Source organism: Triturus cristatus, chromosome 7, assembly GCF_964204655.1.
Source record: "Triturus cristatus chromosome 7, aTriCri1.1, whole genome shotgun sequence".
Lineage (NCBI taxonomy): Eukaryota > Metazoa > Chordata > Amphibia > Caudata > Salamandridae > Triturus > Triturus cristatus.
The window spans coordinates 1356609172-1356622738 of NC_140590.1; the positions used below are offsets into that span (position 1 = coordinate 1356609172).

At 42.3% G+C, this 13567-nt stretch overlaps 1 protein-coding gene across 1 annotated transcript in view; it reads left to right on the plus strand.

Annotated features, from left to right (window-relative positions):
* The window catches only part of LOC146812054 (fer-1-like protein 4), a 1053957-nt gene that overhangs the window by 75458 nt on the left and 964932 nt on the right, over positions 1 to 13567 (plus strand). The window contains exon 2 of the mRNA XM_085619061.1: positions 5271 to 5326. Within this exon, the coding sequence (XP_085475187.1) occupies positions 5271 to 5326 (56 nt within the window). The remainder of the gene's footprint in view (positions 1 to 5270; positions 5327 to 13567) is intronic.

Genomic DNA, 13567 nt, shown 5'->3' on the forward strand with positions numbered 1-13567 from the left:
TTATTTATGGCCTACATTAATATATTTTTTCCTATTCAATTGGGTATATTTTTATGGTGTTATTGTGTATGCAGGTTACATATATACATACATTTACAGTTTCATACTGATTAGTGTAAAATAGAAACAAATGATATAATGTAAGATAAATATTTATTAATTATTTTAGATATATATTCATATAAATAAATGTCACATAATTTCTTTTTTATTACATTTAAAATGAATATTTTTATTAAGTATGTTACACTATAGATCTTATTACCCGTTTGGTGGGCCACGGACTGCCAGACTTGTGGGGTATGGAAGTAACGGTCTTCCAGCAGCCCTTTTCTGACCACGGCGGTCTGGCCACCCTGAGACCACCGCAACCGCCAGGGATCAGAGATCCCTGGAGCTGGCGAGGTGGTCTTGAGGCCGCAATATGCTTCACGGGGCCCCGCCAAGCATATTATGTGTTTTCCCACCACCACACTTTTTATTGTGGCGCGACAGCCATTAAAAGTGTGGCGGTGAGAAAATAAAGGGGGCTCTACAGGGCCCCCTGATGCCTCTGTGCACATTGTGTTTCCCCCTGACTGCATTCACCCCATGTTCCTGCACAGAACGAAATGCAAAACATTGTGGGTTTCAGTCCGTGCATGGCACCGCCGTGGGAATACCAAAGAACTGGCCGCCGGCAACTTAAAAAGGCATAATCTGGTGGGCGGTCTGTTTTGGTGGTGTGGGAGCGGGAGGGTAGCATGGGGGCCCCGCTCCCACTCCGCCAAAGTCATACAAGGCCCTAAATGTATATATATCCAATATATATAGATAAACAAACAGATATTTTTTTACTACAAATATATATATAAATATATGTTTTCATATTAATAAATGTAAGATTAAAAAACTATATAATGCCAAATATCTGTATTAATTATGTATACATTTTCATAGCACTGCATTTAAAATATAAAAAAATAATATAGGTAAGATGAATATCTGTATTAATGATGTTACTATATATATATATATATATATATATATATATATATTGAACAGCGAAATTTCTCCTTCAAGAAATAACAGCGCAGGACACTCCAGGATGCTTGTTTAATGCAAATACGAAAGCTTCCTACTGACGCGTTTCGCCAATTACGGCTTGGTCACGGTGAAGCAAGCATTGTTCAACTTCCGTTTAAATACACATGTAATAAACATAGAAAGAGGACCATGCTACTGTTTGTAACAAGTTTGTAGGCGCCATTTCGTAATGGTTTTTCATCACATTCACTATTTAATACAAATCAATGTTTACATTATAGTGATTTGCTAAAAACATTTCTATGTACAAAAAAGATAAAATAATTGTTCATTTTTTTGTCAGGCTTCATCATTTATACCAGAGCATCCAATACATCTGTGAATTATCATACCATCACTGCTGTTTCCCATTGATAATGAAAGCAGCCTTCCAATGTTAAATGAATACGCAAATCACATTTAGTATATGTTCCAAGCGCACTGAAGCCCAGCAGCAGCATATAAATAGTGAATACATCTATGCATCATCTTTCTTTTGCTGTGACCTATATTCCGATATCAAATATACTTTTGTCCCCATAGCATGGCATATATCAGGAATCATTTAATCCTTACATATATGTAACATGTCCAGTTTCGCCCTAGTGGGCATGTTTTATGTTGTTACAAATATTAATATACACATTGAAGTCCAGCCCAAGTGGGCGTATCAACTTGAAATATATAAGAGCCTAAAATGCATGGAACATATCTCCACAGGAAGATTGTTACATCTTGTTCCTCACTCTTGTCTTGTTACAGTTGTCTCCTATAAACACATGGTCCTATGTACAATCAAAGAAAAAATATAAAAATCTTTTTGGACAAATAAAAACAAATCCCAGTTCACTCTTTGAAGTACAATGGAAGAAATTAATGTATCTCTTATTCTCATACGTGGTGTCATTACCTACCCTATTTAAATATAGAGAATATCAGATTAGCCCAAGTGTACAGCTAATTCTTCACTTGAGTTCAAACCCACAGGATATAAAGTTTCAAAATCTATTATGTATTTAGATTCTAAAATTCTTAATTGGCGCTCTGTCACCTCCCCTTTCCTGTGGTACTACCGCATCTAAGATTACATATGACAAAAGTTTGTCATTCTGGCCATGGAAAGCTTTAAAATGACAAGCCACAGGTTACTGCTCATTGTTGTGACGAATTACTCTTTTGTGTTCGAACACTCTTTTTCTTGCTCTATGTATTGTACTGCCTATGTAAAAAAAATTACAAGGGCAAATTAGGCAGTACACACACTATTCCGTATTGCAATCAAAAGGTCCCCTTGATCGCAAATATTCTATTGCTGTTCGGTACTTTTATATTAGCACAGTTACTGCTGCCCACACACGCCTTACCACGCATGCAACATGCAAATCCCATTGACTTTTTCTTCAGAGTATTTGATGCTTGAGATGTTACTGCATTCCGACTAAGTTCATATTTTAGGGATCTTCCTTTCCTAAACGTTATCTGTGGTGTTTCATACCAGCATTTTTCCAAAACGGCATCTGTTTTTAAAATAGGACAGTTTTGGTTCAGTATCTTTCTTACTTTAAATGCTTGGCTGGAGTACGTGGTTATGAATCTGACTGAATTCTCCGCCCCAGCACTCTCATCTTGTTTAGGATTCAATAATTCAGATCCTTCAAGTTTATCAACTTTTTCAACCGATTTCAAGATTGTTTTTTGTGTATACCCTCGGGCAGCAAATCTTTTACACATCACTGACTTTTCTTTCCTAAATTCTTCAGGGGTGCTGCTGTTCCTTTTAGCTCGTATAAGTTCCCCATAGGGTATACTTTGAATCAAGCTGTACGGGTATGCACTTGTGGTGTATAGCAGGCTGTTACCTGCCGTTGATTTTCTATGAAGTTTAGTAACCAATTGATTACATTGTACTTCCACCTCCACATCAAGGAAAACAATTTTGTTTTTACTTATATTTGATGTAAGTTCAATGTTCCAGATGTTATTATTCAATGACGATATGAATGCTTCGACACTTAGTTCATCACCTTTCCAGATAAAAAAGATATCGTCTATAAATCTGGTCCATAGAATGATCTGTTCCCCATATGCATCTCAGCAACTGGACACCTGTGTGTCCAGTATGTCCAGTTTCTCCACATCCGGATAGCAAGATGGCACCAGTGTCACTCTCACCCCATTTTCGAACTTTAGACTCTCCGGCATTAGGCGTACCTGCCTTTTCCGCCCTGGACACTAGACCACACCTTATCCACCACTTACGGTAATCTACATCCCAGTTGGATCATTCAGATGCGTCCTGCACACGCATCTCGTTCCTCGCACCTACTTTAGGTCGATTCACCCAGGGATTACACTGCCCGCTTTTATCCTACACAAATCTTTCTAGATAACCCAGCTGGGTTGGAATTATCACCGGCCAGTCGAATCTTCCATCTACCATGCAGCTCTGTACAGCCCTGAAGAAGTCACGGGATAACTCCCTCATGTGACGAAACACGTGTTGGCTGGTTGTTTTTCATTGTTGCATTATTAAATACATTTAAATCATCATACTGGTGTGGACCGCAGATTCTGTTTAGATACGAGACTTTTTAAACCAGAAAGTTATCCTAATTACGTGTGTCCGGGACAGCGTTTCTCACAATTGGATGTTGTTGGCAATAATGGAATGGTGTTTGACAAATAATATTTTTCTATTCGAAAATGAGTTGTTCCAACAAGAACAGGGGATGGCCATGGGCACCTGCTTCCCCCTCAGCTATGATTATTTACATCTAGGCTGGTAGGAGGAGCAGGTGCTCGGGGGCCAAAATTGGCACAATGGTCAGAAAGGATTCTAATATGGTTAAGATTTATCGACAATGTCTTCGTGCTGTGGCAGGGTACGGAGACAGAAGTGGATCGATTTATCAATGATCTGAATGAGAATGACTTGAATTTGAACTTTGTGGGACATAGAAGTGAAACAATATTAGACTTTTTGGATATAAGAGTGCACTCAAGATGCACTCTTGAACCCAAACACCCAGTGAATCACCCTCTCACACCTCTATGCACAGAGTCACACCCCCCCACCCACCCACACAGACACTTAGGCACCCATACAGATACTCAGACAACCAATCAATAACCCATATAGACACTCATGTAGCTACTCACCAACCAATGTAGCCACTTACACACCAACTGACAGGCTGAGACAGACATTCACACAGTTTAGTCACTAACCCATGCCTTCAGTAAGACACGTTTATTCACACACTTATACAGTCAGTCACGCACCTACTAAATCATCCATTCAGACACTTATACACCCACTCATTCTTCAATACACCTTGGAATATATATATTTATAAAACATATTTAAACTTCACTGAAGTACAATTTGCTATCACCCACTCAGAGTTCTTTCCTGTTATTGGGCCCTCTACTGTATTGAATCATATGTGGTTGGCTGCATTTCCTAATGGATTGAGTTGGCCATGAACCTTCATACTCCTTAATCAGTGAGAGATTGAATGCAAGAAGAGCATCTGCCACTATAAGGAAGATGTCTTTGTGGATATCAACCTATGGAGAGCATATGCGTGCTGAGCATCCTCTCTTGGAACCTTTCTCAGTAACGAGGCACGCAGGTGGTTGTTGCTGCTACATACTATGCCTCCCTTGGGAGAAGAAAGCATGCCTTTCTTTGTCCAGTGCTAATCGGAGGCTAGTAGTGATTACATCTGAGACTCCCAGGAGGGCTGCCAGAACTATACTTGGGTGGACAGGAAGGGGTTTCTGTGGAATATAACTCACTGGTGTGATTGAAATGAGAATAGTCTATTTTCTTTTGATACTGAGAGCTATATCTAATTGAGACACTGATATTTGTGTGTATTTGGAATAGCATTGTTTTGATGACAAGGTATTTTTCCTTTCTTAAATCTGGTTAGAAGTATAATGTACATTGTGCAAGTACATTTATTTACCTTGTGTGTAATTACACAATATTGGAGTGATGGGGGTTAACTTTGCCTTCTGAAGGTCACAGGGCCCACATCTGTGTTTTCTTGGTGAGATCTCTTATTATACACAATAGTAGAAGGGATAGAATCTTTTCTGATCTTTTCAACATGCCTCAAGTCTCAATATACCATAATAAGACCTTCGATTATTTCCACTTTTTAAATTACTTTTTTTTTCTTTTTTATCTATTCAAGGTTACACCTATAAAACAAAGAAGATCAACACCAGCTCTGAGGCAGTATTTAATGAGGTAAGATACATTTAATGTCAACATTAAAGGAGGGTGATTCCATTGGAATTCTTGAGTCACGAGGCAGGTGGAGTAGAAAGAATGGGGACTATGGGCAAGACTATCATTGTTTGCAGTATCAGTACAGGCTTTATATCTACAGTTGACTTGTACTTGATGGATGTTTTGAAGGGCTTGGTCAGCAAATACATAGGAAGAAATTTTCTATAAATGGAGGTGGCAACCTGCAGACTTTGCAGCTCCCCCCACAATGCACTCCATAGATTGTTGCTTGAAAAATCTTCCGCACTTGGAATCTTCTTTCATGGATCTGGTTACCAGCTAAAAAACCATTGGTTTAGGAAAACGTATAAAAAAGGATTAACTGCCGCGTCTTGTCAAACGGCATAATTGGGTTCGTTGGTTGAGCAGCTTCCATAAAACAGATAACAGCAATTGCATCATGGTTAATTTTACCCACCCACACCTGGTGGCGGTTATCTTGGAGAAGTGTGGGAATTGGGGTGAACTGTACCAATGTATCCAGACAGCTCCTTTGGGCTATTTTTATCTCCCCAGAATGAGCCCTGTGAATTATACATTTGGCAATGATATTTTTTCCATCCCTACAAAAAATCTCTTTGCACTGCTGGAAGAGGCTGATTGACTGACAAGGGGCACCCCAAGTATGTATACAGATTATTCATGTAGGGGAACCAGGGGCTTTACTGTCTCGCCGTATTTTGTCTTATTGAGGCCATGTTAGTGATCAAAAACAACAGGGACTTTACATACAAGAAACAACAAAATGAGGCAACAATGCTAAATTAGAAACAATTCATGCTACATTGCACTTGTGTGACTACTAATTGTCAATGTAACTAGCAAAATATTGGAATAGAAATGCCATTTTGTTTTTAACATACATTTTATTGACACCATCAGGATATCTGGCGTCGCAATGCCTCAACAGTTCAGATAATTCATCTACATCACATAACAAAGTAAACAACCAACAATAGTCAGACATTGCACCTCCCAACTCCCCAAATCCTCCCAATTCCTTCTTCGGTGAGCCCTACCCAACCTAATAGCTTTTTTCAGAGTGGAGCCTTTTGATGTTCTCTGTGTCCTGTGCACTCTCCATAGTTCCTGATTTCTACATCTAGATTCTAAACCCCAGAGCCTATCAGCACCACAACTATTTGCAGGTAATCAGCTCATGCCTGCCAGATTTTGTTATATTCCAGTGGACAGCCATGGGCCTTGTACACCGATCTTTCCATACACATGCAGTGGTCCAGTCTCTTTTTCCACTCCCCCACCGACAGGTGGTCCACATCCAGTCGTGCCCCATTCAGGTAAGAGCGTTGGGGCGGGTGTTGAGGCAATTCGATGGACGTCGACAAGGGAAAATTAATAATTGTTTTAATTTTCCCTCTGCATCAACTATCGAACCCCTCCCACCCCGCCCCACTGCCCCACCGCTCTTACCTGCATGGGCCGCTTCTGTCCGCATCCTTCCAATGTTGAGGGGACACGGTCCCCCAGTCGGTGGCGATTAAGAGTGCCAATTGAAGTTGCGCTCATTTATATAGCCTCCTCCCACTCCTCATCTGAAAGTTCCCCCACATCTGCCCCCCATGTAATGCGTAGTGCACTGAAGGAGTCGGGCTGATTAAGGAGCAATGAGTGATAGACTTTCACCAGTTTATGGTCCCCCAACTCTCCCATAAGCAGTTTGCCCTCTGAGGGATTGAATTTAGGGAGGTCCTCCAACTCCTCAATGTATGGCATTAAAGCATGCCTGAGTTGTAGATATTGATACAATTGTGTCCGGTGTAAGGTGTATTCTGTCTGTAGAGTTTGAAATTAAAGAAATGTCATTTGGGAGCTCTTATATCTCACGGCCTATCATATTTATCTGTTATTTTTGTGAGGAATTTTGATGGGATCTCCAGAATACTAAGTACTCTGGTATAAATCAGTTGTTTCCATGAGAAAGCCAAATAAAGCAGGAAATAAACCATTTGTATCTTCATATTGTGTTGCGTCCTTTCGAGTAAGATGTTTTATATAACTCCTCCTGGTCAATCTACTGTAGAAGTAGCCTTCTTTTTGGGAGTGGGGGTCAAAGGGAGGGGACGCATTATGGGGACAAGGTGGAAATGAACCCCTTAATCTCAATCAACTTTTTATCAAAGTTTCCTTTTGCTCTATAGTAACTACTTAGCGACAAAATGTTGTTCTGAAAAACACAATGGGCCATATGTAGATAATTTATATTTACCGATTCATAAATACCGAATTTTACCGATTCGGTATTTATGAATCGGTAAATAGAATGTAGGTAAACATTCGGTAATTATTACCGAATCGGTAATATTCGGTATTTATGAATCGGTATTTACCGAATCGGTAATAATGCATCCCTTCCAATTCATTCCTATGGGCCTGGAGGCCCATAGGAATGAATGGGAAGCCATTCACTATTACCGATTCGGTAAATACCGAATCGGTAATAGAGGGAGCATATTCATGGGTGGCAGGGTGTCACATTGACACCCTGTTGCACCCCTGAATCGTGCATGTGTGCACATGTGGCGCACATACATGCCCTAAGGGCATGTATGTCTGCCACATGGCACTTTTCAAAAAGCACAAAATTGCTTTTTAAAAGGTATTCGTTATTTACCATCAACTTGTAGTCAGTGGTAAATAACGAATCCAGAAACCAAAAATGCACTCACTTGAGTGCCACCTACATAGCATTTCAGGATTCGGTAATTTACCGAATCGGTATTTTACCGATTTCTTAAAATTCCGATTCGTTAAATTACCGAATCCTGAAATCCAGCCACCTACATCTCAATTGCCTAAATACCGGTCGGTAACGGGATCTTTACCGATTTTCGGCCGTTACCCACCGGTATTTAGGTACCTACATATGGCCCTATCTCTCTTTGTTACTTCCATGTACAGGCCTCCCACTCCAGTGTCCAATGTACTCAAACCATGCCTCTTTCAAGTCACAGAAAGGCTGCTACCCTGTAGCCACTTTTTAGGCTTTTTATGCTATCCTCTCACCTTCTCAGACCCCTATAACACGTGGTGCAGGAACACATTTTGGAGTGGGGGGCTTCCAACTATATTACATCACTAAAGTAAAAGGATTGTGAAATATCCAAACGTCATACAAAGGACACATATAGCAAATAAGCCACACACAGAAGAGTGGTTAAGGTGTTGCATGTAGCAGTGGTGCGTTTTGGAGCACTGTTGCAAACATATATTATTAAAGCACGGTGTAGTAGCGCATAGTCATTTACACAAAGCACTGTTGGGATTCAAATGGCAACAAAATTAGCACTGACATACAGTCTTACTGATAAAACTATGTAGCACATAAACGATAATGTGAGGAAATAGAGTTTCAACAAATATTTGTAATGTGCGCATCACTAAATTGAGATTAGCGATGATCCTATTAAAAAAAAAATTGCCATCACACTTCAGAATGACAAAAAAAGTTTGTGCTTTCCTAACTGCTGGTATGTTTTGAAATATTTGTACAGTTCATTTGCTTTACAAAATCCTCTAAATTTGCAGTCAGAGAAAGAGAAGTAAACACCAATCCACTTGTAGAATGAATAAATATCATGTTTTCTGAAGAAATATCCTGACATTTGACCACTGGCTTTAAACCCATTGAAAATGTGGCAAGATTTAAAGGCATCCTTATTGTTCACTCTTCAACGTGTTTATTTTAGGGGTGCTGCCACACCCCCACCACCCCTACTTCCAGCGCCTATGCCTTTAGCAACTCTTCCTCTCACTCAGACACTGATGAATTTTATAGGTTCTCTATTTTACTTTCCCTTAAATTGTTTGCAGCAACTGCCTCTGAGGTACAACAGGGACTGAGGTAGAACAGGGACCTCAAAGTGATGCTAGCTTCTTTAAAATAGTTTCCCACTTCTTGCAGGTCTCTTGATTCAATATAGCAGGCGCCATGTCACTGTGACTGCTGGACACTGTCCAAGAACATGCCAAGATATGGTCCTGACCTTTATGAATCCCATCCTAATTGCTTAAGGTGTCTCTTTCCAATTTGCTATCAGAGAATGACCCCAGGGGTACTGCAGCTGACTTCACTTGTTTTACTAATCTTGTGGCACAATCAGCTTCTTTGTAAAGCCTTTAGTACTCACACCCAAACTGTGTGATTCCCCCTCAGATAGAGCCACGGCCTTTTACTCATACCTAATCACGAGTATTGTGGATCAAATGGGAAGGTTTGATTTACAAGATGGTTTGAAGACTGTCAAATATTCAGAAAATTCTGAATTTCGAAAGTTATTGAGAAATGCTTATTTTTCTATACCGAAAAAACTTTCTGAATGTAATCTTCGGGTTTTGGCGTGGCACTTCAAATCCTATGTTTTTAATGCATTTTTGGACAAAATCATGAGCAAAATCTCAAAACTCTACTTCTCATTTCAGTTCATTTTCAATTGCCTTGACTGCAAGGCAATTCAATCGTCTAACCCTAGGGCTAGGATGCGAACCTGATCACACATTGGGCTGTTATATCCTAATGCATGCTACTTGTTGTGTTTTACTGTCACTGTCACTGTCTCATGCTTTTGATATGTGCTGTTGTTTTGAGCTGACTGGCTGGTTGTGACAGTGTCAGCATTTTAAGTTTGGCATTTAAGAGATGTGCTGACTACCCGAGCAGCTGTCGTTTTTCGGTTTATCATCTTTTCTTCAGATAAACCTTTATTCATTTTTACTCACTTGCAAAACCTTCCAATGCATCTTAACATATGTTTTATTTGATCGCTCTCAGTCACCTAAACAAGCTCATGTCTTAGCTCTTTGTACATATCAAGGAAAAGTGAAATGACAACATATAGAAGGTATGAGTCTGCAAGGTTGTGTGACATGACAGACAGATCTAGACTTCGAGGAAAGTTGTCATTTTATGAACAATGACGAAAGCACATTTTTACATTTCGAAAGAAATAGTTAATTCAGGTTTCAGGGTAGACATGAGGATTGTAAGCCCTTTCTTCACACATCTGTTGGTGTGCAAGATTCTCTGAAGCGTAGGAAACAGAAAATACTTGAGATCAAGCCATGCTTTTAGGTTTATCGATTTGGCTTCAGTCGTGCTGTTAGGCATCACAAAAAGGTTTCTGTTCAAAATTGTGGTGCTACTAGGGAACACAACTGCTTAAGCCATGTACCCAATTCAGGGGCGGCTTCTCCGCTATGGCGGGTGAGCGACGCCCCACTGCCCGCAGAGGCAAACGAAAAATAAAATGATCTAAGTGCAGATCATTTTATTTTTCGTCCTGTGGCTGTCTTGGGGGCGGGGGCCACAGCGCTGCAGCAGGGCAAGGAGAAGAGATGGGCCCTGCTGTCAATGTACATGAGGGTTTGGCTAGCCGTTTGAGGCTGACCAAGCCGTAATGCGCACTGACATCTCTCCAACCCAGCTGTATTGCTTGGTGGAGAAATCAGCAGGCACAGGGTCCCATCTCCCGAAGGAGGGCTAAACCAGTGCGCTCCGCCCAATCGCTACGCTGCTCTCATTGTGAGAGCTTCATTGGGACTGGGCACAGGGGAAGCTGGGAGCTTCAGCCTACGACAGAGGAGAAGCCCGGGGAGCAGCGTGGCGAGCAGAAGACCAGCAGGTAAGGTTTTTATTTAATTCTAGTGCCAGGGACATCTTAAGGATTTGGGGGGCCCTGGGCCAAACATATTTTGGGGGCCCCTGTTCAGGACACCTTTGAATTTATGATCTAATTTGAGCCCCTGTTTCCCACGCAGTTTCCGCTTCCTCAGCTGCACTAGCGATCCAGTTTGCATCATAGGCATTAGCCTATGTATTCCCGATGTTAATGGACATGTGCAGCTTACAGGTGTAGGATTCAGGGTTTCCTGCCCTTCTACTACGTTTTTAATACTTTTTAAATTGTATATGTGTCGCTGAATTACTCTGTGCTTTTTAACAATTTCTCCTACCTATGCGCCCTTGCACTTTACTTGATTCTGCTTGCCAACACCTCCTTAGCTGCTCCGATTCGCATTTCGGTTTTCCTCCAGTCCTGGTCCGCTGCTGCTGATACGCCGATTGTGTGGAGGGCTGGGGCTACTATCTGGCTACTCACTTCTGTCCACGCAGTTTCCACTTCCTCAGCTGTGCTAGCGATCCAGTTTGTATCATAGGCATCAGCCTATATATTCCCGATGCAAACGGATGCGCGCAGCTGATAGCTGTAGGATTTGGTGTTTCCTCCCCTGCTACTAGGTTTTTATTACATTTTAAATTGTATATGTCTAGCTGAATTACTCTGTGCTTTTTAATAATTTCTCCTACCTATGCGCACTTGCACTTTACTAGATTCTGTTTGCCTACACCTCCTTAGCTGCTTCGATTCGCATCTCGCTTTTCCTCCAGTCCTGGTCCGCCGCGGCTGATACGCCGATTGTGCGGAGGGCTGGGGCTACTATCGGGCTCCTCACTTATGCCTATGCAGTTTCCGCTTCCTCAGCTGCGTTGGCGATCCAGTTTGCATCATAGGCATTAGCCTATATATTCCCGATGCAAACGGTCGTGCTAAGTGGACGTGCACAGCGGGCGCGCCGCTGGCGCCGAAGGTAAGCCTGTCTGCGCCCGGAGGCGTTCGGCGCCGGCCATGCTGCCCAGTTCCCCTCCGGTGAGTTTCTTCCACTATATTGCAATAGGGAAAAACTGCTTAGCCTTAGGCGGCTACCACTGTACAGCCGCTGATCCGAGGTTGGAGGTAGACTTTCGATGCAATAAGTGCAACTGGACTCTCCTCCAGCCCAGGAAACTCGCACCCAATATCCTCCCACGCAACAATAAGTGTAAAAACAATAAGAAAACAGAGGACTTAAAGGCCACCCTTTTAAATTGTCGCTCTATACAAAAGCATGAACCATACATTTATGGCCTACTTTTAGACTAACAGTCTGATCTTTTATTTCTCACTGAGACCTGGCTGTCTGAAGCCTCCAACCCTACTATCACCTCGGCCATCCCTACGGGTTATAACATTCTTAGGAGGGACCGATCGAATGGGAAGGAGGGAGGTGTTGCCATAATTTACAATAAAAAACTAGACTGGTTAGGCTTCTGCTGTACCTTATCCCCCCATCATAGCATAGCTGGATTTCTGATTTACAGACCTCCCAGTGCTATTGGAAATGTTATTACTACGCTTAATATAGCCACCACCTCCCTGGCCTTAACCCGTTCCCTGCTCATGACGGAACCACTCCGTCATGAGCCACGGGCGCCGTGTGCTCATGACGGAGTGGTTCCGTCATGCTGCGGCCGTTGGCGGCCGCTCCGCCCACGCGGCACTGATTCCCCGTCTATGCGGGCAATCAATGCAAGTGGGCGGAGTCGTGACGGAACCACTCCTTCATGAGCACAGCGCGCCCGTGGCTCATGACTGAGTGGTTTCTTCACGAGCATGGCGGCGCCGCGCTGACCCCGAACCCCCCCAGCGCCGCGGCGGAATCCGTATACATATGGACAATGGAAAAGACCCTCAAACAATTTCCTTGTTGGAGGCGCTGCAGGCCTGCAACATGTTTCCATCTGTTTCTTTGGCCACCCGTGAGAAGGGCCATACCCTAGACCAAATCGTTCACAACTTTGACATATCAGTAAACCTACCTCTTCCCATTACCTGGTCTGACCACCTCCTATTAAAATTCGTCATTCCCATCTCTGCCACAGCCCCTTGAGCTAACACAGGGCAGAGGGTCTCTAATTACAGGACGTTCCATAAAATATCCATCCCGATGTTAGCAGACGCCCTCGGTCGTTCCTCACCAGAGCTGTCTGGCTGCCCCGACTCGGACGCCCTCTCAATAGATTCATGGCTCCGAACCAACATTGATGCAGTGGTACTGGTTGTTTGCTCCTCCTCAAAGAGGTCAGCCCCACCAGCTCCATGGTTTAACAATTCCCTTAGATCTCGCAACAGAAATTGTGGAACAATTGAACGGAAATGGCGTAAATCTTATCTACCTGAGGACAGGAAGGTGTATAAAGACACCTTAAAAGCTCATTACATTCTCGTGAAGGCAGCCAAGAAAAACCTCTTTCAAACCAAGATAGAAAATGCCCAAAATAAGAGTAAGGAAATCTTTAGCATAGTTAAATCCTTTACTTCCCTGAGAGCCGGTACAAAGTAAGGGCCATGCACTGAAGAATGG